Genomic DNA, 25,166 nt, shown 5'->3' with positions numbered 1-25,166 from the left:
GAACCCACTGAGTCTGGCGACTCGGCACCAGACAAGAGAAGGGGAACCAACATACATTGTTTTTTATTTAAGTTGTTCTATTAGGCTGGTTTAACCAATTCTGATATTTTTTCTCTAATTGGTCTTTGAACCAGTCAGATCAACGCGGAAAAGATCTTATGTGACTGGCGTACCCGTACCCGGAACAACAAAATACCAATTAGTGAGAGAAGATCCGAATTCAGCTGCCTGTCTAAATGCAGCCTTGGTCTTCCATGACCTGACTATGATGATCAAACCCGTAATGTACCTTGGGTAAATTATCACTGATCTACAAATGATGAGTAGGCTGGTTATTTATGATGGAAGGTGATTTGTAGATCAGGCAGTAGGCACGATCGAACAATCCCAATGACTAGGTGAACATACTTGATCAATCAATAATTGTGATCAATTCATTAGTCAATATTTTATATACAATCTCGTCCGAACACTCGCCCATGCCATTCCCTTCTTTTCAAGTGCGCAGGGGCTTGTCCAGCGTGGTTTTCCAAACTTGTTTGCGCACGCCCAGTGCACAGACCACCCAGTGGCTTGAGAATTTTGAAAGCCATTTCATCCGGCAGCAGCGAATAACAGCACAGACGCCGGCTGAGACAACAAAAAGCAAGAGAAGGTATGAGAGCTCTTTGTAATCTTGTCGCTCTATCAAATGATACATATGAATTTACATTGTTGGCTAGTTTGTAGAGATATATAAAACTGTCGTAGCCATTTCTAATTTGCCCATCGTGGATAATTTAGCTAGGTAAGAAGTTAAGTAATTAGCATTAGCAAGCTAGGTAGGTAAATGGCTAGCTAGTTACTTGCAGAATATTCATTCACAGATAGTACTATACCATGCATTAGGGGTTAGTGCCACTGCGTTGCGAGGACACTACAGAATAGGCTTAGTTTTTTTACAGGAAATTATTTCAGAACTAGCTAACGTTAACTAATTCGCCCAAATGTAACACGCACACCAGATACTAACGCGCAAGAAGACGTTCTAAGTTAGCCATGGCATGGCTGTCATTCAGGCTATTTTTGCTAGTACTGCTGGCCTACCAGACAGCCATGGCTAGTTTAGCATGCTTATAGTTAGCTAAGTAACTTAGCTAGCTACCAAACTAACTAACATGCTCAGTAATTCAGTAGCTACGTTTATATCCTCGAAACTAGTGTTGGATATTTTTATCCTACATTTCTAAACTAGTGAAACGTGGGTATTTTGAATGAGCACCATGCCAGAGTACAGTGCTAACATTGTTAGCTAGTGACTAACTGCAGCCTCCAAGTCCCGCCCCAAATTTACTGTGATTGGATACATTTTCTGACCTCTGGAAAATAACGAATTCCATTGGATCACAAAGATGATGCAAGGCCAGCCCGCTTAACTTAGTCAAAGTTATATTCAGCCAATCAATATCTATGCCTTCAAGTGTCGTCGTCATGTGGTGAAATATTAGTGGGTAGTTGTGAAGTTACTGCGCATGATTAGAAAGTGGGTAGCTGGAGACGCCACTGAATGACAATAAGCACCTCTATCGTTTTAAAAATTGAACGTTTCCTCATCAACTTGTAGTTAAGACAATCATTCACACCTGCACTGTTGGAGCTCGGCAGTTAAGTATTTCCCTGTACACTGCAACTACATCTGCGACCCTGTGAATGTGACTAAATAAAAAGTTGTATCTAATCAGCTAATAGTCAGCTAGTTGAGACCATCACTATTATGTCTAATGTAATGATTGACTTTCTTTCTAGGGCACCATGGAGCTGAATGATGGAAACCTTCAGACACTCACAGAATTTATGCGCAAAACTCTGGACCCGGATCCATCCGTCAGACGTCCAGGTATGGGAGCTCAGAGGAGAATGCATGTTCATTTAAAACACCCATCCACTGATCAGTCATGTTATGAACATGCATACTTTGGGCATTATTTTCATTTTCCCATTGCGTGACTGGAATGTTCTTATTTCCCTAATTTCTTCCAGCTGAAAAGTTTCTTGAGTCAGTTGAAGGGAACCAGAACTACCCGATATTGCTGCTTACATTATTGGAGAAATCTCAAGACAACGTGATCCGGGTGTGTGCAGCTGTCACCTTCAAAAACTACATCAAGAGAAACTGGCGCATAGTAAGTTAGTGGTTGCCTGAATATTTGAACAAATCGGAGTGTTATGAGTTGTGCAAGTATTGTTAGACCAACGTTGGCATGACAAGTCTTACTTTGTATCCTAATATCGCTTTCAGATTGAAGATGAACCAAACAAAATCTCAGATCCCGACCGAACCACTATCAAGGCCAACATTGTACATTTGATGTTGAGCAGCCCTGAACAGATTCAGAAACAGGTATGTCTGCAGAAGAGGCAAGACCTGTTACCTGCCTATCTATTGTACATAGTCAGTGTGCTGGTTTGAATTACTTTAATCGGGTTTTCTCGGAATCCATCTACATGAGTTCACGATACTTTAGGATAATCCTTTTACACAATAATAAGGGCCATTTCCATAGATGTATTAGTTTTACTCTAGTGTTTACTGTTCTTCTACAGTTGAGTGATGCCATCAGCATCATCGGCAGAGAGGACTTCCCTATGAAGTGGCCGGACCTCTTGACAGAGATGGTGACCCGCTTCCAGAGCGGAGACTTCCACATCATTAACGGAGTGCTCCGGACCGCACACTCACTTTTCAAGAGGTTAATCACCATGGGCATGACATGTGGTCCTCTAATGATAGGTGTCTTTGTGGTTAGTTTTTAAAGATGTTAACACTGATCTTCTGTTTTCCCAGGTATCGACACGAGTTTAAGTCGAATGAGCTGTGGCTGGAGATTAAACTGGTGTTAGACACGTTTGCGAGTCCACTGACTGAACTCTTCAAGGTTATTGTTTACAGAGTTAATCAACCCTAACAATTGAAATATTTTTCAAGTAAAAACAAGTTCTTGAAATTGGTACTGCCCATCGCTTGCTTTTAGTTTGTAGGACCTAAATTATTCAAGCATGGGAAGTCATTGTCTGCTATTCATGTATATTGTTTCTCAGGCCACCATTGAGCTGTGTCAGACCCATGCGACGGACATCAACGCTTTGAAGATCCTCTTCTCGTCCCTTACTCTGATTTCAAAGCTCTTCTACAGTCTCAACTTCCAGGTGCGTCCCCCACCTGCATCTTATCTGCTTTATGACCACAAGGACATTGCTGCATGTTGCTGAATTTTCATGTGCTTCTTTTCACTGGAGTGAAAGTAATCTCATTCTTCCAACTTTCACTGCCTTCACAGGACCTTCCTGAGTTTTTTGAGGACAACATGGAGACCTGGATGTCTAATTTCCATAACTTGTTGACCTTGGATAACAAGCTACTACAAACAGATGTGAGTGGACTTTCACTTGTAAAATGTTCAAGTTACTGCATCAGTTGATTCAACCTTTGATAACCTTGTCTTTTTCACCCAACAGGATGAAGAGGAGGCAGGTCTTCTGGAGCTGCTCAAATCTCAGATCTGTGACAACACTGCCCTTTACGCCCAGAAGTACGATGAAGAGTTCCAGCCTTACCTGCCTCGCTTTGTCACTGCTATCTGGAACCTGCTGGTCTCCGCTGGCCAGGAGGTCAAGTATGATCTGGTGAGGCTGCTGATGATACATTCATGTACCTTATCAATAGATAATGTGGACCACCTGCTAATACATTTGCTCCTTTTTGTTTTGTGATATAGCTTGTGAGCAATGCTATTCAGTTCCTGGCATCTGTGTGTGAAAGGCCCCACTACAAGCATCTTTTTGAGGACCAGAACACACTCACCAGCATCTGTGAGAAGGTCATTGTGCCTAACATGGAGTTCAGAAGTGAGTTGAGACTGAAATAGTGTCTTGTGCATGAATGGATACATGGGTATTTAATACATGTCATTGTACTTTAATGGCAGATATCTGCATAATGGGCTCTGGTACTGATGCATAGATTTATTTGGTTCCAGGTGCTGATGAGGAGGCCTTTGAGGATAACTCTGAAGAATACATCCGAAGAGATCTTGAAGGATCAGGTAATAACCCAAAAATGTGAACTCATCAATGAGACAAATTGAGCTGGAGTATTGTTTAAGCATATGGTTGTTGACCCCTCTGTTCTGTCTCCTCCCTGCAGACATAGACACTCGGCGCAGGGCTGCTTGTGACTTAGTGAGAGGCCTGTGTAAGTTCTTTGAGGGCCCGGTTACAGCCATCTTCTCTGGCTATGTGAACTCCATGCTGGGGGAGTATGCCAAGAACCCAGTGGTGAACTGGAAGCACAAAGACGCTGCCATCTACCTGGTCACATCTCTGGCCTCTAAAGCCCAGACAGCGAAAGTATGGTTATAATTCTTTTTGTGTTTGTGTAGCATTGCTTGGTTATAAACATGATTGCAGTAGACATTGAGTAATGTAAAATGTGTATCTTTTTAAGCATGGTATCACGCAGGCTAACGAGTTGGTGAACCTCACAGAATTCTTTGTGAACCACATTCTCACAGACCTCAATTCCCAAAACGGTACATATAAAGTTGAACGGATAAACAAATGATTAATGAATTCATTATCACAGCTGTGGATTGCTTTATCTGCACTTTTATCAAACATGCTTACTCTGTTCTATTCTAGTCAATGAGTTTCCAGTGTTGAAGGCTGATGCCATCAAATACGTCATGATCTTCAGGAGTCAGGTTTTGTTTTTATGTTTTTTTTCCTCTGAAAATTCACTGTCATGAGTTCAGCCTACTTAAAGGTTGAAATCAACACTTTGAGGGCCATGTGAATATCCAGTCCTCCTTTGTCCCCTCTTGTCTTCCAGTTGCCCAAAGAGCAGCTGCTGCAGGCTGTCCCTCTGCTTGTGGCCCACCTGCAGGCGGAGAGCACAGTGGAACACACCTACGCTGCCCACGCCCTGGAGAGACTCTTTACCATGAGGGGCCCCAACAACTCCACACTGTGAGTAGTTACTCAGCTACATTAAGTCTATAGTTGATTATCTTATCCAACACTACACAATGTGTTTCAGTATCACTCCTACAGAGATGGCCCCCTTCACGGAACAGCTGCTCAACAACCTGTTCAAAGCCCTGGCTCTGCCTGGCTCATCAGAGAACGAATATATCATGAAAGGTATGGAGTTTGAGGGTTAACTGCTCTGCTAATAACTTAAATAGCTTTAGTGATATGTCTAACTATCCTTGTGCGGCTAGGATAATTATTATCTATCCTAGGATAACTATCCTTTTGTGGTGACATGAGTTTGCGGACAACCTCATGTTACTTAAGCTTTTGTGGGCAATGTTTTTTTTGTTTTTTCAGAGTATACAATCCTTGTTTTCTACACTGACATCTCCTTCATTCTTTTCCAGCCATCATGCGCAGCTTTTCCCTCCTGCAGGAGACCATTGTTCCTTACATCCCTACACTGATTGGCCAGCTCACTCACAAGCTCCTCCTCGTTAGCAAGGTAGGTCACACCCTTGTCTGTGCTGCGGTAGATACATACACACATGAGCTGACTTACATTGTGTCCAAGTGGCAGCTGTATATACCGGTATCATGTGTTTCTTTCAGAACCCCAGCAAGCCTCACTTTAACCACTACCTGTTTGAATCCCTGTGCCTGTCTATCCGGATCACCTGCAAGGCCAACCCTACCACTGTGGGCAGCTTTGAGGAGGCCCTCTTCCCAGTCTTTACTGAGATCCTACAGAATGACGTACAAGGTATGTGGCTTTACCCTAGAAAGAAGCAGGTTACAGCAGTCCATGTTAAGCATAAGATTGCTTATCTTAGTAGGACAGGCCTAGGAAAGTGAGTGGAAGGTGAATGATTTTTATTTATTGGGATCTCCATTAGCCGACGACAATGGCGATAGCTAGTCTTATTAGGGTTCGACACATAACGAAAAAATACTTTTAAAAATGTACATTTAAAAACATTAACGTGTGCATCGATCAGTTACACATCTCAGTACATACACACAAGTAGGTCACATTTGGGAGAGGCGTTGTGCCTTGAGGTGTTGCTTTATTTGTTTTTTCAATCCATGTTTGGTAATTAAGTCTTTCTTTGCAGCACTTGACCATATGACTGGACAATAATCAAGATAAGATAAAACTAGAGCCTGCAAGACTTGCTTTGTGGAGTGTTGTGTCAAAAAAGCAGAGCGTCTCTTTATTACAGACAGACATCTCCCCATCTTTACAACCATTGAATCTAAATGTTTTGACCATGACCATTTACAATCTAAGATAACACCAAGTCATTTAGTCTCCTCAACTTGTTCAACAGCCACACCATGCATTACCAGATTCAGCTGAGGTCTAGAACTTAAGGAATGATTTGTACCAAATACAATACTCTTAGTTTTAGATGTTCAGGACCAGTTTATTACTGGCCACCCATTCGAAAACACACTGCAACTCTTTAAGGGTTTCAGTGACTTCATTAGCTGTGGTTGACTCATCAGAATACATGGACACACATGCCTTCTTTAATGCCAGCGGCAGGTCATTGGTAAAAATGGAAAAGAGTAGAGGGCCTAGAGAACTGCCCTACTGTACACCACACTTTACATGTTTGACATAAGAGAAGCTTCAATGAAATAAAACCCTCAGTTCTTTCGATAGATTGCCATATTGTGGATTCAGAGCAGAGGTTGAAAAGCCATAACGCATACTTTTTCTCTACCGGTTATGGTCAATAATATCAAAGGCTGCTCTGAAATCTAACAGTACAGCTATCAATTTCTTCCAACCAATTATCAGTCATTTGTGTCAGTGCAGTACATGTTGAGTGCCCTTCTCTATAAGCATGCTCAAAGTCGGTTGTTATTTTGTTTGCAGAGAAATAGCATTGTATTTGGTCAAACTACATTTTTTCCCTACAGTTTGCTAAGAGCTGGCAGGTCTGCTGTTAGAACCAGGTAAGGCCGCTTTGCCGCTCTTGTGTAGCAAAATTACTTTGGCTTCCCTCCAGGCCTGAGGACGAACACTTTCCTCTAGGCTCAGATTAAATATATGACAGATAGGAGTGGCTATAGTCAACTACTGTCCTCGGTACCACCTCTCCCACACTACATTGACAAAATTCAAACTTACAATGCTTTTCTTTAATTAGATTTTTTTGTGCGTGAGTATGATGGCTCACTGTTCCATTGTTGGCATTTCCTGCCTAAATTTGTCTACTTTGCCAATTAAATAATCCTTAAAATAATTGGCAACATCAAAAGGTTTTGATGAATAAGCCATCTGATTTGATGAAAGATGGAGTTGAATTTGTCTTTCTGCCCATAATTTAAAGTAAGTTTTTTCCCCCATTCTTTATGTCATTGATCTTGGCTATAATAAAGTTTTATTTTTGTTGCTTTTGGTCACATAATTTCTAAATTTGCAGTCAGATGTGTAGCCAGAATTATTAGCCACTTTTGCCATATCTCTTTCAACCATAGTTTTTCAATTCCTCATCAATCCATGGAGCAGTCAGTTTCTGAACAGGTGCATCTTTATCAATAATTGGAAGAAGCAATTTCATAAATTCATCAAGTGCAGTGTCCGGATAATCCTTATTAGACCAACATAAATACAGCTTTTAGAACAAATTTCTACATTATTAGTAATCACATGATTAATACATGTGGATGATCTTGTTCTTGCAGAGTTTGTAAACACCCTGGTAGGTTGATTTAATAACATGAACCAGATTACTGGCACTGGTTAGTGAGAAGCTTCCTCTTGAGTGGACAGCTTGATTAAATATTCAGGTCCCCAAGAAATGGACCTCTGTTTACATCACATACACTATCAAGCATTTCACTTGGTGGCCTATTGCAACACCACAAAAGGAAAATACTTTAGATGTGCCAGGTGAACCTGCAACCACAACACTGCAATAACACTTGACATAAGATATTCTCTAAGCGTTACAGGGATATGGCTCTGAGTGTATGTGTGTACATGCATATACAATGCATTGGAAAGTATTTAGACCCCTTCCCATTTCCCACATTTTGTTATGTTGCAGCCTTAAAACCTCTTATGGCTGCAGTCCCGATATCGGGACCAATATGACAACAGCCAGTCCAAGTGCAGGGCGCCAAATTCAAAAACCAGAAATCTCATAATTAAAATTCCTCAAACATACATGTGTCTTATATCATTTTAAAGGTAATCTTGTTGTTAATCCGACCAAAGTGTCCGATTTCAAATAGGCTTTTCAGCGAAAGCACTACAAACGATTGTTAGGTCACCACAAAACCAAAAATAATCACAGCCATTAAGCTAAATATAGCTTCACAAAAACCAGAATAGAGATAAAATGAATCACTAACCTTCGATTATTTTCATCAGATGACACTCATAGGACTTCATGTTACACAATACATGCATGTTTTGTTTGATTGTTTTATATAAATATGAATTTAATCTGAGGTGACTAGATTCACTAGTTGCAAAAACATCAAGTGACTTTGCATAGCCCATCGTTTCAACATGAATACTCATCATAAATATAGATGATAATACAAGTTATACGCATTGAATTATAGATATACCTCTCCTTAATGCAACCGCTATGTCAGATTTCAAAAAAACTTTACGGAAAAATAATTGCACGCTATAATCTGAGACGGCGCTCAAATTAGCATGTCACAGCTGCACAGATAGCGTCACTATAAACAATAAAATACATGATAAATATTCCATTACCTTTGTTGATTAGGATCAGAAAGCACACCAGGAATCCCAGGTCCATAATAAATGTTTGTTTTGTTCGAAAAAATCCGTTATTTATGTCCAAATGCCTTCTTTTGTTAGCGCGTCTGGTTTACATATCCAAATGCTAATTCTGGTCAGCGTTATATCGGACAAAACTTCAAAATGTGATATTACCGGTCGAAGAAACATTTCAAACTAAGTACTGAATCAATCATTAGGATGTTTTTAACATATAGCTTCAATAAAGTTCCAACCGGAGTATTTCTTGTCTGCGTGAGCAATGGAACGTCAGTGCCTTGCATGATCAGCGCATGGCTGCTTGATGGACACCTGACTGATTCTGCTCTCTCCCACAACATCATAGAAGTCTCATTGGAATTTCTATTGATTGCTGACATCTAGTGGAACCCCTAGGCAGTGCACAATCATTCATAACTCAAGGGGATTTCTTAAAGGACTGAATACAGACAAGCTCAGATTTCTGATTTCCTGTTTTGATTTCAACTCAGGATTTTGCCTGCCAATATGAGTTCTGTTAATCTCACAGACATAATTCAAACCGTTTTAGAAATTTTGGAGTGTTTTCTATCCAATACTAATAATAATATGCTTAATAATAGCTGACGTATGACGTAAAGGTAACGTAAGGGTAATGGCGGACTGAAGGGATTTATGTAGAGCACCTCAAGATAAAACATAATATTCGAAATATCTGCTAAATTAGACTAAAATATTAGCACTACATAATCTGGTGAGTGATAACCTTCAATCTGGACAATAACACAAAACAAATCCTAAAACTAGAGACATTTATCGACAAATATTACGAAAACAGGCAACAACCAAACATGACGGAGAGTAAGACAGGGGAACCGATTACAAAACGAAAACGTGACTCTTCTACAGACACTGATGATTTAATATTCTCACCACCGGGAATGGTAAAGGTCGAAACCGATCTGTTAAAATCAATAAATGACAAACTGGGTATACTTGAATTAGTTAGTAAGGATATAAAAGAGTTGAAGGCAAGCCTAGAGATGAGTGATGAAAAAGCTGCGACATTGGAGAAGCAAACACACGCGCTAAAAGGGACAGTCAATAAGATTGAAACTGAAATGAATGGAATTAAAAAGGAGAACACCGTTCTGAAGGAAACCTTACTAGACATACAAACTAGATCCATGAGAGAGAATTTGGTACTTACAGGTATCCAAGAAAAAGAAGAAGTTCCTGAATCTATAGTTAGAGAGTTCCTCCTTACAGCGCTTCAGATTCCACGCGAAGTTATCGACAAAATCCAACTTGAACGCGTTCACCGCTTCGGACAGAGAGGGCAGAGGTACGAACGCCCAATCGTTGCCAAATTTGCTTCATTTAAAGATAAAATAATGGTTAAAAGCCTGGGTAAAAGACTTGCTGGGACCAAAATTGGCATGAATGATCAGTTTCCGAAGGAAATTGCAGAACGGCGCAAAGTTCTGTATCCAATTTTCAAAGAAAATAGATTAAAAGCGAAACGAGTAGCTCTCGTCGTTGATAAACTATATATTGATAACCAGTTGTTCAGAGACACAAAGACTACTCCATGGTTATTTTAAAAATTACAAAGTTCTCATAGACGAGGGAAATAAACACAATTCAAGCCCGGTTACTGATTGTAACAATACAATAAAAAATATAGCTTTTCTATAAATCTTCACATATAACTAATTGAACACACAAGCACTAATTCAACATAGTGAAGATAAAAACTAAGTAAACAGAAGGCACAGTATGTGTGGATGGTATGGTTTGTGTTTATTTTTTATTTTATTTGTTATGTTTGGAAAGTTGAGTGAGTGAGTAATGAAATGGTTGCATATCCCAGAGCCAATGTATTGCTGTGAGCCGGGTATGAGAGGGCTTTCAATGTTGTTCAGATGATGGATATACTTTTATAATGAATTATACGTCTTATTTATTTATTGTCCTATCATGGAGAACTACATTTTTTATTTATTTTTTTATAAATTATATCTAATTATTTATTATCCTATTTTAATGGTACGGTCCATGGCACTATACCCTAGACACCCACCTGAATGACCCAGATACTAAGGAGAAGTCCCTAACTGTTTTATGTGCCCGCTGTAAGCGGTCTGTATGCAGCTAAAATGAGGTCAGAGACCAAGAGCAGCACTGCCCCCTCAAGATTCTGAGCCTGCTTGGCAGGGTTGGTCCTGCAAAGCCAAAGCCCCATAAAGGGAGAGCATAATATACAAGGAAATTCTCAAAGCTGCTAATGAGAACCTTGACGACCTTGTACCTAGCCGGTGGGGATTCCGGTGGGGTGCCCCCACCCAGGCAGTGGCAGTGCTGGCAACACTAGCTGCAGTAACCCATGGGGAGGGGGTCACACTCGGACATTCAGAGAGGGGGTATATTATTGTGGCCCTGGCGGCACAAAATCAAAGTCGGACTGCATGGAGATGCGTGGGGACATGGTCATGACGGGTGGCCGTATTGTGGGTGTTTCAGGAATAAGGTGTACATTTGACCTCCATTATCTAGGATATGACAATGGTAAATAAATCTCTCAATTTTTGCTAATTTTTTGTGCGGTCTTGCAGGCCTTCTCATGCAGCTGCAACTGCAAGTGCATTTGTAAATCATGACCCATCTTGAGTTGGGCTCTGGGATGGTGCAATTGTTGAGAAAGTGAGCTTATGGTTGTGTGGGGGTAAGGGCTGAGTGTGTGTGGGTGTATGTGTGTATCCCACAACTGTTGCGAAGGAAGAAGTAAAAGATGTTAGGGACAATAGAGGATGATCCACAGATATATATAATACAAATCGAGGTGAGGGCAATGGAAATGCATATGGTAATTGATCTTCAATTCGGTAAATGGCACTGTATGCTCTTTTCAAAGAATGGATCCCAGTCAGTTCAGGGCTATGGGATACAGGGGGTCGAGGGTGGTCTACCGGGCATTGGGATGACAAGCCATCTCGAGATGAGGCCTTTTAGCGGGTGGAATAGTAGGGACCAATTGGAGGTTTACTTAGTAGAAATGCAAATATCATGGTACAACTATATAGACACTCAATCATTATGTTACTTTTTAATAGTACGTTTACAAAAATATATTCTGATTAAAAGAATGAAAGGTGTGTCTCATTATGGTAAGTGGTGAAATAAGTATAGCCAGTTACAATTGTAATGGCTTAGCAGATAATAAGAAAAGACGATCAGTATTTACCTGGCTAAAAGAGAAGGATTATAATATCTATTGTTTACAGGAAACCCATTCAACAGTTTTAGATGAAGTTTTGTGGAAAAAGAACTGGGGGGGAAAAATATATTTCTCCCATGGGCAAAGAAATTCAAAAGGGGTGATGGTTTTAATTAACAATAATTTTGATCCAAATGTGCAAATTGTCCAAACAGATCCTCAAGGTAGATGGATTATTTTAAATATGTTATTGGACAATAAACAAATATGGCTTGTTAACCTATACGGTCCGAATAATGATGATCCAAGCTTCTTTGAAAATATATATAAGAATTTATCAACTCTACAAGCAACACTAGACTCTATTATTATAGTGGGAGATTTTAATACGGTCTTAAATACCTCTATAGACCGGAAAGGAAATCACACTACAAACTATCACCCTCAGGCACTTAAGGAAATCATGAATGTCATGGATATATTGGAATTAGTGGATATATGGAGACTTAAATACCCTGATTTAGTGAGATATACATGGCGGAGGCTGAATCAAGCTAGTCGTCTTGACTACTTTCTTATACCATTTTCTCTGGCACCAAAAGTTAAAAAAGTGTTGATAGGGGACAGAATGCGGTCGGATCATCACATAATTGGCATATATATTTCTCTTACAGAATTTCCACGTGGGCGAGGATATTGGAAATTTAATCAAAGTCTACTAGATGATAAATTGTTTAGAACTAGGACAGAAGATTTTATAACTGACTTTTTCAGACATAACATAGGTACAGCAGATCCCCTTATTGTATGGGACACTTTTAAATGTGCCTTTAGAGGCCATGCAATTCAGTACTCATCTATAAAACAAAGGGAATTTAGATCAAAAGAGTCCATATTAACAAAGGAAATTGAAGGACTAACAGTACAGTTAGATAGCAATAAAAACGGTACCATAGAGGCACAGAATAAGTTAGAGGAAAAACAAAAAGAAATGGAGGAACTTATTCAAGAAAGATCCAGTGTAATATATTATAAAAATAAAGCGAACTGGATGGAATATGGGGAAAAATGCACCAAATTCTTTTTCAATCTTCAATATAGAAATGCTACCAAAAAAAATGTATTAAAACTTGTTACAAATGATGGAGTCACGCATGATTCACCAAATGATATTTTGAAAGAGGAAGTAAAGTACTTTAAGAATATGTTTTCGTTTCAGGCTCCTCCATCTCCACTAACTGAAACTAATTGTATGGATTTTTTTCCTATTAATAATGTAAAATTAACATCTGTACAGAAAGACTCATGTGAAGGCCAAATTACAGAGGAGGAACTGCTTGATGCAATTGGGGCCTTTAAGGATGGGAAAACTCCAGGGCTGGATGGCATACCAGTGGAAGTATACAAAACTTTTTTTTATATACTCAAAGGACCATTATTAGCTTGTTTTAACCACTCCTATATAAATGGTAGATTATCAGACACGCAACAAGAAGGTCTGATATCGTTATTACTGAAACAGGACCCAAGTGGTATATATAAAGATCCAGTCCAATTAAAAAATTGGAGACCTCTTACACTTCAGTGTTGTGATGCAAAAATCCTAGCAAAATGCTTGGCGCATAGAATAAAAAAAGTTTTGTCAGATATTATTCATCCTAATCAGACAGGTTTTTTACATGGACGATACATTGGAGATAATATAAGGCAAGTACTGGAAACAATAGAACACTATGAAATATCGGGGACACCAGGTCTGGTTTTCATAGCTGATTTTGAAAAGGCTTTTGATAAAGTACGACTGGAGTTTATATATAAATGCCTAGAATATTTCAATTTTGGGGAATCTCTTATAAAATGGGTTAAAATTATGTATAGTAACCCTAGGTGTAAAATAGTAAATAATGGCTACATCTCAGAAAGTTTTAAACTATCTAGAGGAGTAAAACAAGGTTGTCCACTATCGGCATATCTATTTATTATTGCCATCGAAATGTTAGCTGTTAAAATTAGATCAAACATTAATATTAATGGATTAGAAATCCGTGGCTTAAAAACTAAGGTGTCATTGTACGCTGATGATTCATGTTTTCTTTTAAAACCACAACTAGAGTCTCTCCACGGCCTCATAGAGGATCTAGATACCTTTGCTATCCTCTCTGGATTAAAACCAAATTATGATAAATGTACCATATTACGTATTGGATCACTAAAAAATACACATTTTATATTGCCATGTAGTTTACCAATTAAATGGTCTGACGGAGATGTGGACATACTCGGTATAAAAATCCCAAAAGAAAGAAATGATCTCACTCCAATAAATTTTTATAGAAAGTTAGCAAAAATAGATAAGATCTTGCTACCATGGAAAGGAAAATACTTGTCTATTTGTGGAAAAATCACCCTGATTAACTCTTTAGTCATATCACAGTTTACCTATTTGCTTATGGTTTTGCCTACACCTAGTGACCTGCTTTTTAAATTATATGAACAAAAAATATTCCATTTTATTTGGAACGGCAAGCCAGATAAAATTAAAAGGGCCTATTTATATAACGAATATGAATTCGGAGGGCAGAAATTATTAAATATTAAAGCATTAGACCTCTCACTAAAGGCATCAGTCATACAAAAGTTATACTTAAATCCAAACTGGTTCTCTAGTAAATTGGTACGAATGTCTCATCCTATGTTCAAGAAGGGCCTTTTTCCCTTTATTCAGATTACACCTGCTCACTTTCGGTTGTTTGAAAAGGAAATAATCTCCAAAATATCCTTATTTTTTAAACAAGCCTTAGAAAGTTGGTTGCAATTTCAGTTTAATCCACCTGAAAGGACGGAACAAATAGTACAACAAATATTGTGGTTAAATTCAAATATAGTAATTGATAAAAAAACTGTATTTATCGAAGAAATGTTTAAAAAAGGTATAATTTTTGTGAATGATATCATAAATAGGACTGGTGGAGTTATGTCACACATGCAGCTAACACAGACATATGGAAATGTCTGCTCTACCCAAAATTACAACCAATTAATTGCAGCATTACCACAAAAATGGAAGAGGCAAGTAGAAGGGGAAAAAAGTAAGGAACTTGTATGTCGGCCCTGTATTAAAGAACATAAATGGTTAAAGAAAAGTGTGATAAATAAAAACATATACCAATTTCATTTAAGGACCAAAAAACTGACAGCTGTGCCATATAAATTGCAAAATAGTTGGGAAGAGATTTTCGATGTACCCATTCCATGGCACATGGTTTATGAATTGATACGCAAAACAACGCCGGATTCAAAACTTCGAATTTTTCAATTTAAATTACTGTACAAAATTCTTGCAACTAATAGAATGTTATATATATGGGGTATACAATCTTCCCAGCTCTGCAGATTCTGTTGTGAGGAGGCAGAGTCATTAGATCATTTATTTTGGTATTGTCCATATGTAGCTCGTTTTTGGTCACAGGTCCAGGAATGGTTGAAGAATTGCAACATTTGCGTAGAACTAACGCTACAGATAGCAATACTGGGGGATTTGAAAAGCCATAGTCAATCAATCAATAATATAATAATTATTTTAGCAAAAATGTTTATTTTTAATTTACAATCCGTGGAAGCTATGAGAATAGGAAGATTCAAATCTTTTGTGAAGCATCACAGCACAGTTGAAAAATATATGGCAAATAAAAATCCGAAATGGATGATGTTGGAAGATAGATGGGAAGGGTTGAGTGGAACTGAAGGGTGGGACTAATAACAAGATAAACAATGTAGGGCATACGGGATCTGTGAAATGTGTATAGGTGCGGAGCTTTTGTGAAATAGCACAGTTACAAGTGGAAATAAAATTGGATGGACAACAGAAATAGAGGAAGGACTAAGAACAAACAAGAGAGAACTATTATAAAGTAGTCTGTGTCTGTAAAATAGGTATAAGATGTATAAATTGAAGGTAAAAGCAGAAGTGTTTATTAGTTTACTCCAATTGGGGGAGCGGTGGTAGGGTTGCGGGGAATAATAATAAAGGTATATTCTTTAAAAAAGTATGTATGTCTATATAGGTATGTGTATGTATATATGTATGCATGCGTGTATGGATATATATATTTACCCAAAAAAATATGGGGGATTGGAAATGATGCAGACAATTACATTGGAAGCAACATTCTTTCCGCAATATTAAGCTGATCCACCCCAAAAAATAAAAAATAAAAATAAATAAATAAATAATATGCAAATATTAGGAACTATGACTGAGGAGCAGGCTGTTTGAAATGGGCACCTTTCATCCAAGCTACTCAATACTGCCCCTGCAGCCATAAAAAGTTAATCTAAAATTTATGGGGGGGAAATGTATTTAATCAATCTACACTACATTTTTAAATGTAAGTGGATAAAGAACAAATTCTTATTTACCGTAATGGCCTACCCCAGCCAAACCCGGATGACGCTGGGCCAACTGTGCGCCGCCCTATGGGACTCCCAATCACGGCCGGATGTGATACAGCCTGAAATCGAACCAGAGACTTGAGACACCTCTTGCGCCACTCGGGAGCCCTACCCCATAATGGCAAAGCGAAAACGGGTTATAAAATGAAAAACATAATTACTTGTTTTACATACAGTACCAGTCAAAAGTTTAGACACACACCTACTCATTCCAGGGTTTTTATTTTTACTATTTTCTACATTGTAGAATAATAGTGAAGACATCAAAACAAGGAAATAACACGCATGGAATCATGTAGTAACCAGAAGTGTTAAACAAATCAATTTATTTGAGATTCTTCAAAGTAGCCACCCTTTGCCTTGATGACAGCTTTGCACACTCTTGGGATTCTCTCAACCAGCTTCATGAGGTAGTCACCTGGAATGCATTTCAATTAACAGGTGTGCCTTGTTAAAAGTTAATTTGTGGAATTTCTTTCCTTAATGCGTTTGAGCCAGTCAGTTGTGTTGTGACAAGATAGCCCTATTTGGTATGAGACCAAGTCCATATTATGGCAAGAACAGCTCAAATGAGCAAAGAGAAACGACAGTCCATCATTACTTTAAGACATGAAGGTCAGTCAATCCATAAATGTCAAGAACTTTGAATGTTTCTTCAAGTGCAGTTGCAAAAACCAAGAGCAATGATGAAACTGTTTCTCATGAGGACAACTGCTGCAGAGGATGAGTTCAATCGTTACCAGCCTCAGAAATTGCAGCCCAAATAAATGTTTCACAGAGTTCAAGTAACAGACGCATCTCAACATCAACTGTTCAGAGAAGACTGTGTGAATCGGGCCTTCGTGTTCGAATTGCTGCAAAGAAACCACTACTAAAGGACACCAATAAGAAGAGACTTGCTTGGGCTAAGAAACACAGGCATCCAAATTTGAGATTTTTGGTTCCTACCACTGTGTCTTTGTGAGAAGCAGAGTAGGTGAACGGATCTCCACATGTGTGGTTCCCACCGTGAAGCGAGGAGGTGGTGTGGGGGTGCTTTGCTGGTAAAACTGACTTATTTAGAATTCAAGGCACACTTAACCAGCATGGCTACCACAGCATTCTGCAGCGATATGCCATCCCATGTGGTTTGTGCTTAGTGGAACTATAATTTGTTTTCCAACAGAACAATGACCCAACAGACCTCCAGGCTGTGTAAGGGCTATTTGACCAAGAAGGAGAGTGATGGAGTGGTGCATCAGATGACTTAGCCTCCACAATCACCTGACCTCAACCCAATTGAGATGGTTTTGGATGAGTTGGACCGCAGAGTGAAGGAAAAGCAGCCAACAAGTGCTCAGCATATGTGGAAACTTCTCAAGACTGGAAAAGCATTCCAGGTGATGCTGGTTGAGAGAGTGCAAAGCTCTCAAGGCAAAGGGTGGTTACTTTTTGAAGAATCTAAAATATATTTTGATTAGTTTAACACTTCTTTTTTTGTTACATGATTTACGTGTGTTTATAGTTATTCACTATTCTACAATGTGGAAAATTGTAACAAATATAGAACCCTGGAATGAGTAGGTGTGTCAACTTTTGACTGGTAATGTGTGTGTGCAATAGAAAATATACATTCAGCAGTCCATAAATCAGTTGCTATGGTGAAGCTACGAAACCATAGGCTTGGTGCTCTCATCCCTTCTCGGCCTTTGGGAGTGCGGGTGGACAATAACCCTGTCCTAGCCGATGTATGCAATGTCCCCACATTTTCTGGCAGCTTTCATGGCTGGGATAAGTTCTTTCCTTTTCTGGCACACAGTTTCAGGATAGTCCTTGTTGGGGAAGATTATACTGTACGTTCTTTTTAAATTTCTTGGCTCTTTCCAGAACAGGTACCTTGTCCTTGAACCTCAGGAACTTGACCAGTATCGGGCATGTCACCTGTGCCGGTGGTGGGTTTTCCAGTACTGTGGGCACGCTACACTTCAATCTTCCTGTGGTCCAGCTTCAGTTTCTCAGATCATTTCCCTCACTTTTTCATTACACTCCGTTTAGGTCTAGTGGAAATTCTGTAATTCCTTCCACCGCCATGTTCTGCCTTGATTGTCCCTCAAGAGAATCTGATTTCTCCGTTATCATGGGTTCACATACAGAACGAATGTCCTCTTTCAATATGTTGCTGTTATTTTGCCGTTCTCCTGTTTAAATTCATCGAACTGCTAACTGTTCTTCAGTACATGGACCTCTCTGGTCAGGTTAACCGTTCTGTTATTAGTTGACTCCACCAGTATTTGGACAAAACACTTGAAGCTATTTTCTTGTTGTAATAACTTGTAGAATTATTTTTGTTTGTTTTAACAATAGTCCCACCGGCTTTGGTCTTTGTCATGGTAGCAATGTAGGTTATGCTGTTACTCCTCACAGTTCCAGGCAGGGCAGGTCGCAGGGAAGCTTGAAAACAGCAACAAACAACCATTCCGGGACAGTTCGCGGTCCCAGCCACAATGGCTTACCACGTCGTGGGCCGCGTTCAAGCCCTCAAGAAAACCCTTCTAGCTTGATAGGCAGCTAGGCTAGCTGCTACACCAAACCGCTCCTCAGACCCGTCCTTGGTCGGCAGGATCACTGGACACATAGTGGTCCCAGCTACTGATGCCAACTGTTTTGCGGGATCCAAACTAAAAAGGTAGCTAGCTAGTAACAACTTTTTTAATGGACTTTCCAAAACAACAAACCAAGCTCTCCCTCGTTAAACAGGAAGTGGGGTGCTTCCAGGCTAAAACGAGCATTGACATCACCCCTTCTGAAGGGGTTGTGGAGCCATCCTCTGAACTGCATGTATGCAAGCTTGACAAACTACACATTGCCCTTCTTACATCAACCTTCCCCCCTTCTGTTGTTGCAGAGTTTGTGCCCTACGTGTTCCAGGTGATGTCTCTGCTTCTGGAGATCCACACCAGCTCCATCCCCAACTCCTACATGGCCCTGTTCCCCCACCTGCTGCAGCCCGTGCTTTGGGAACGCACTGGCAACATCCCCCCTCTGGTGCGCCTGCTTCAGGCCTACCTGGAGAAGGGGGCTGCCACCATAGCCAGCTCTGCTGCTGACAAAATAGTGAGTAACATCTGGGGGCATGTTGGTAAAAGGACTCTTACTGTACATAATATTCTGTAACCTACCAGTTTTAATTTAACTGAGGTGTGCAATTGGTTAGTTGTGATAATCTGCCGTTAAACTGCTCTCCCTGTACAGCCTGGTCTGCTAGGAGTCTTCCAGAAGCTCATAGCCTCCAAGGCCAATGACCACCAAGGTTTCTACCTGATGAACAGCATCATAGAGCACATGCCCACGTGAGTCGACCACCTCCACTTGTCTATCTGATAACTAAATTAAGGACCTTGTATGTAATTGACATGGCGGGTGTATTATGAGTTGTCTTGCTCGCTCTCTCTCAGGGAGTCCATTGTTCAGTACAGGAAACAGATCTTCATTCTACTCTTCCAGAGACTGCAGAGCTCCAAAACGACCAAGTTCATCAAGAGTGAGTACAGTTTAAAACTAATGTTGACGTTGTTTATTTTGAAGTACAATTGAAACTGCACACACATCCTCTTGGTCTTTGTCATGCTGGCATAACAAGTGTCTGGTTGTATTAGCCTAGTTTTAAAATGTACTTAGTGTGGCTCTGATCTCTCCTCAATGCTGCACATTTTCAAAGGTCCTCTTTTCCATAGGTTTCATGGTTTTTATCAATTTGTATGGTGTCAAGTATGGAGCCATTGCTCTGCAGGAGATTTTTGACAGCATACAGCCAAAGTAAGTGTCTCTTGTCAGATGAAATGAGACTGACATGTTTGATGTGTTTTCCATCATTGATATGTTCATTAGTGTAGCCTTAAAGCTGAGTGTGCAGATGATCTCCTTGCTGAACACAAGCCAGTCAGTTGCCCCTTTTGGTTTTAAAGGCCAACCATGTCATATGTGAAAGGATAAGCCTGGAAGTTTAATCATAGTCCGTAATTATTCTGATAGGCATGCGCAAAGGTATTCTCAGTGCTTGGTCTTCTCTCTTGTAGGATGTTTGGCATGGTGCTGGAGAAGATAGTCATTCCAGAGGTGCAGAAGGTGTCTGGCCCAGTGGAGAAGAAGATCTGTGCCGTGGGCATCACCAAGATCCTCACTGAGTGCCCGGCAATGATGGACACCGAGTACACCAAACTCTGGTGCGAAACGGTCCTGAAGTATTATCACACTTTTCAGTGTTTCTAGTAAATTAATGGTCTGCTAAATTGTTTACTCTTTAGGACCCCCCTGCTCCAGGCCCTGATTGGTCTGTTTGAGCTGCCAGAGGATGACAGCATCCCTGACGATGAGCACTTCATTGACATTGAGGACACGGCCGGTTACCAGACGGCTTTCTCCCAGCTGGCCTTTGCTGGGAAGAAGGAGCACGACCCCATCGGCGACGCTGTCAGCAACCCCAAGATCCTGCTAGCTCAGTCCCTCCACAAGCTCTCCACTGCCTGTCCTGGACGGGTAAGTTTTTATATATTACAATACATGAATACTAGGCTATGTTTAGAGGCATTGGGGCTCTTGGCTAAATCACTCCTTATAGCAGGAACATCTATACAGCAAGTCTACAAGAGATGGCACATCCACCTTGCGTTCTAATCTTCTACTCGCTTCATATGAGTCAGTCGTTCAGTTTTAAGCAGAGTTCAAAACAAAATGGTATAAGTTAAACACCAGCTCCGTGGCCTTGTGGTTAGTGTCTGCTCTGGGATTGGAAGGTGTGGGGTTCGATACCCAGTCAAGTCATACCAAATACTACAAAAAATGAAGGATATGTTTTGGGGGTGATATTCTGCGACACATTAGTGTTCTGTCAAAGGTGTGTGCTTATACAATAAGCTGCCTCACGCTATAGATACAGGAGATGGGCTCCTGTCCTATGGTCCTTTATGTCTCGGACAATGCTTACTTATAAAAGTAAAGCCCCAGCCGACTGAGCCAGCCACTCAGTGGAGTGCCTAAGGTGCTCTAGTGCAGCATAGACGGTGTGCGGCCCCAGGAAAGCAGTGAGTGTACAACATTTTGGCTCCTAGATTGCCAATGACTGAATGTTCTATTTTTGTAACTATTTAGTATGTTTAGAGGTGAAAGGTAGACACGAGAGTGCTGAAAGAGCAGTGGGTCTGATTCGAACACATGCTGGCAGCGGTACATTGTACATGCTTAGACTGCAAATAGTTGTTTATTTTGTGTAGTGTATATAGATGCTTACATTTTAGTCATTGACAGATGAGTAACTCTCTCCTGTTCTCCCCAATGGCAGGTCCTCTCTATGTTGAGCACCAGCCTGAATGCTGAGGCCCTCCAGTACCTGCAGGGTTATCTCCAGGCTGCATCTGTACAGCTGGTGTGAAGACCCTACAGCTTCCACTCTGACGCGTAATGGAGACCATGACACTGCACAATGACTGGGCACTCGCCAGGACTGAGTGGACAGAAGACTGACTGATCGACTTTACTCATGGTGGATACTTGGACAATGGGTCAACATTTTCATCTATGAATTGGGATTTTTATGTTTTTTTTAAGTGTTAAAAGAAAATACATTTAATATGTTACCTTTAAAGAGCGCACCAGAATATTTTTGGGGGGCTCAGTCCCTAATTGGCTTCAAGTTGAGCAAGGCTGGCGTCACCAACACTCAGCTTTGTGAATATAATGCTTTGATATGACTGTTTCTGCTTATTTGTCATTTATAACAACGACCGGTCATTGTGAATTGACAGTATTCTAGAACAAGTATTGGCCCCAAAACATTATGCTTCAAGGGATACTTAGAGATTTGGCAATGATTTGCTCTATTTCAACGGAGTTTGATTTAACTAGTGGATACCATTTTTAGGTCTTTGGTCGGTATGAAGGAATTTAGAGGTAGTTTTGCAAACCAATGCTAACTAACCTTAGATATACCTGTAGACTTACTCTGGGGAAGTAGAGCAAGGGCCTCATTTACAAAATCCTGAGGTATCCCTTTAATATTTTTCTGCATGTAGCTAGTCATAGCATTGTCTTTTTTGATGTGAATAAAGAGGCACTTGTATAAAACCGGTGGTGTTTAGCACTTTCAGTGACAACTCCTGTCGATGTGACTAAGTCAAAACTGAGTTATGAACTGTCTCATTTAGAGGGATGACTGAAAAGCCTGAATGATTCCCAGTTGAACCGGTTTAATGATTTAAGTAAGCAGTATGCTTAACTTCATCTTTACTAGAGGCTGCTCACCTACTAGACCTGCGCTGGTTTCAAGTTTATTTTATATAGCCCTTCGTACATCAGCTAATATCTCGAAGTGCTGTACAGAAACCCAGCCTAAAACCCCAAACAGCTAGTAATGCAGGTGTAGAAGCACGGTGGCTAGGAAAAACTCCCTAGAAAGGCCAAAACCTAGGAAGAAACCTAGAGAGGAACCAGGCTATGAGGGGTGGCCAGTCCTCTTCTGGCTGTGCCGGGTGGAGATTATAACAGAACTATGCCAAGATGTTCAAAAATGTTCATAAGTGACAAGCATGGTCAAATAATAATCATGAGTAATTTTCAGTTGGCTTTTCATAGCCGATCATTAAGAGTTGAAAAACAACAGGTCTGGGACAGGTGGCGGTTCCATAACCGCAGGCAGAACAGTTGAAACTGGAATAGCAGCAAGGCCAGGCGGACTGGGGACAGCAAGGAGTCATGTCCGGTAGTCCTGACGTATGGTCCTAGGGCTCAGGTTCTCAGAGAGAGAAAGAAAGAGAGAACGAGAGAATTAGAGAGAGCATACTTAAATTCACACAGGACACTGGATAAGACAGGAGAAGTACTCCAGGTATAACCAACTGACCCTAGCCCCCCGACACAAACTACTGCAGCATAAATACTGGAGGCTGAGACAGGAGCGGTCAGGAGACACTGTGGCCCCATCCGAAGATACCCCCGGACAGGGCCAAACAGGAAGGATATAACCCCACCCACTTTGCCAAAGCACAGCCCCCGCACCACTAGAGGGATATCTTCAACCACCAACTTACAATCCTGAGACAAGGCCGAGTATAGCCCACAAAGATCTCCACCACAGCACAAACCAAGGGGGGGCGCCAACCCAGACAGGAAGATCACGTCAGTAACTCAACCCACTCAAGTGACGCACCCCTCCTAGGGACGGCATGAAAGAGCACCAGTAAGCCAGTGACTCAGCCCCTGTAATAGGGTTAGAGGCAGAGAATCCCAGTGGAGAGAGGGGAACCGGCCAGGCAGAGACAGCAAGGGCGGTTCGTTGCTCCAGAGCCTTTCCGTTCACCTTCACACTCCTGGGCCAGACTACACTCAATCATATGACCTACTGAAGAGATAAGTCTTCAGTAAAGAATTAAAGGTTGAGACCGAGTCTGCGTCTCTCACATGGGTAGGCAGACTGTTCCATAAAAATGGAGATCTATAGGAGAAAGCCCTGCCTCCCGCTGTTTGCTTAGAAATTCTAGGGACAATTAGGAGGCCTGCGTCTTGTGACCGTAGCGTACGTATTGGTATGTACGGCAGGACCAACTCGGAAAGATAGGTAGGAGCAAGCCCATGTAACGCTTTATAGGTTAACAGTAAAACCTTGAAATCAGCCCTTGCCTTAACAGGAAGCCAGTGTAGGGAAGCTAGCACTGGAGTAATATGATCAAATTTCTTGGTTCTAGTCAGGATTCTAGCAGCCGTATTTAGCACTAACTGAAGTTTATTTAGTGCTTTATCCGGGTAGCCGGAAAGTAGAGCATTGCAGTAGTCTAACCTAGAAGTAACAAATGCATGGATTAATTTTTCTGCATCATTTTTGGACAGAAAATTTCTGATTTTTGCAATGTTACGTAGATGGAAAAAAGCTGTCCTTGAAACAGTCTTGATATGTTCGTCAAAAGAGAGATCAGGGTCAAGAGTAACGCCGAGGTCCTTCACAGTTTTATTTGAGACGACTTTACAACCATCAAGATGAATTGTCAGATTTAACAGAAGATCTCTTTGTTTCTTGGGATCTAGAACAAGCATCTCTGTTTTGTCCGAGTTTAAAAGTAGAACGTTTTCAGCCATCCACTTCCTTATGTCTGAAACACAGGCTTCTAGCGAGGGCAATTTTGGGGCTTCACCATGTTTCATTGAAATGTACAGCTGTGTGTCATCCGCATAGCAGTGAAAGTTAACATTATGTTTTCGAATAACATCCCCAAGAGGTAAAATATATAGTGAAAACAATAGTGGTCCTAAAACGGAACCTTGAGGAACACCGAAATGTACAGTTGATTTGTCAGAGGACAAACCATTCACAGAGACAAACGGATATCTTTCCGACAGGTAAGATCTAAACCAGGCCAGAACTTGTCCGTGTAGACCAATTTGGGTTTCCAGTCTCTCCAAAAGAATGTGGTGATCGATGGTGTCAAAGGCAGCACTAAGGTCTAGTAGCACGAGGACAGATGCAGAGCCTCGGTCTGATGCCATTAAAAGGTCATTTACCACCTTCACAAGTGCAGTCTCAGTGCTATGATGGGGTCTAAAACCAGACTGAAGCATTTTGTATACATTGTTTGTCTTCAGAAAGGCAGTGAGTTGCTGCGCAACAGCTTTTTCTAAAATTTTTGAGAGGAATGGAAGATTCGATATAGGCCGATAGTTTTTTATATTTTCCGGGTCAAGGTTTGGCTTTTTCAAGAGAGGCTTTATCAC

General features: G+C 40.6%; 1 protein-coding gene across 1 annotated transcript; it reads left to right on the top strand.

Moving 5' to 3' along the window:
• Positions 1–242: 242 nt before the first annotated feature.
• On the top strand, positions 243–22,524 carry LOC120065281 (exportin-2-like). The gene is made up of 26 exons (XM_039016147.1): positions 243–294; positions 502–655; positions 1,786–1,876; positions 2,020–2,162; positions 2,279–2,380; positions 2,584–2,729; positions 2,825–2,915; positions 3,079–3,186; positions 3,318–3,410; positions 3,496–3,663; positions 3,756–3,885; positions 4,017–4,082; positions 4,184–4,386; positions 4,484–4,568; positions 4,678–4,739; positions 4,868–5,004; positions 5,075–5,178; positions 5,418–5,515; positions 5,623–5,773; positions 19,315–19,523; positions 19,662–19,759; positions 19,865–19,950; positions 20,144–20,225; positions 20,486–20,632; positions 20,714–20,945; positions 21,748–22,524. The coding sequence occupies exons 3-26, from the start codon at positions 1,792–1,794 to the stop codon at positions 21,835–21,837; spliced, it is 2,916 nt and encodes a 971-aa protein (XP_038872075.1). The 5' UTR covers positions 243–294; positions 502–655; positions 1,786–1,791; the 3' UTR covers positions 21,838–22,524.
• The last annotated feature ends 2,642 nt before the right edge of the window (positions 22,525–25,166 follow it).

The sequence above is a fragment of the Salvelinus namaycush genome, chromosome 20, assembly GCF_016432855.1.
Source record: "Salvelinus namaycush isolate Seneca chromosome 20, SaNama_1.0, whole genome shotgun sequence".
NCBI lineage: Eukaryota > Metazoa > Chordata > Actinopteri > Salmoniformes > Salmonidae > Salvelinus > Salvelinus namaycush.
Note: the sequence above shows the minus strand (reverse complement) of the source record. Positions and strands in the feature narration are given on the sequence as shown.